We start from the raw sequence: 769 nt of genomic DNA, 5'->3' as shown, positions 1-769 counted from the left end.
CAGCACAATGCCATGACAAAGTGACCTGTAGGCAGAGGATTGTACCTTCTCGTAATCTGGAAACAAAGACATATACCCAAAGGCATTGTTTGCACACGCACAACCATACACCGCTAACTACACTGACCGTGTATATACAAGACATAACATACACAAGTCATAACATAAAAAAGTCACAACGAGAACCCAGTTTCGACACACAATCATATATGTACACTGACAACTATATATGTACACACATACACACACGCGTGCACGCACCTCCTTATAAGCCGAGGGCTGTGTTTTGAAGTCCATTGGGATGTCACTGCGGAATACGCCTGCCTCGAGCGCTTCAACATGACCCCCGACATAGGTTTCGGACTCCAGGAGTTTGCCCTCGTAGAAACGGGTCAGTGGTGTGGTCTGTTTGTTCGGAAACACAATGTTCCCATTGTAACTTTCTACCATGAGTCTGTGGGGATGGACAATTAAGCAGGAGTATGTGGGTTAAAATACTTTGGCATTTGGGTCGGGTCTGATTGTAAGTTTATAGAGTGAGGGGTGGTATAAATAGCTGGTATATGTCATGCGCGTATGCTCGTTTGAATGAGTTGGTAGTAATTTGAACTACGTAGTTGTCAATGAATATTCATAAATACACATTCCTTCAAAAATGCAGGCATGAACGAGTACATCGTGCAAGGAAATCGTTTGCATATTTATTTACACGTACGTATGTGGCAATCGGCATATAACAAACGATATAGAGATAGATAGACAAATATGT

At 42.4% G+C, this 769-nt stretch overlaps 1 protein-coding gene across 1 annotated transcript; it reads right to left on the bottom strand.

Annotated features, from left to right (window-relative positions):
- Positions 1 to 261: 261 nt before the first annotated feature.
- On the bottom strand, positions 262 to 450 carry SARC_17775 (hypothetical protein; the record flags this gene model as incomplete). The annotated part of the gene is made up of 1 exon (XM_014288136.1): positions 262 to 450. A coding segment is annotated over one exon (189 nt), but the record flags the coding sequence as incomplete, so codon positions are not given.
- Positions 451 to 769: the final 319 nt, after the last annotated feature.

This window comes from Sphaeroforma arctica, assembly GCF_001186125.1.
Source record: "Sphaeroforma arctica JP610 unplaced genomic scaffold supercont1.12041, whole genome shotgun sequence".
NCBI lineage: Eukaryota > Ichthyosporea > Ichthyophonida > Sphaeroforma > Sphaeroforma arctica.
Note: the sequence above shows the minus strand (reverse complement) of the source record. Positions and strands in the feature narration are given on the sequence as shown.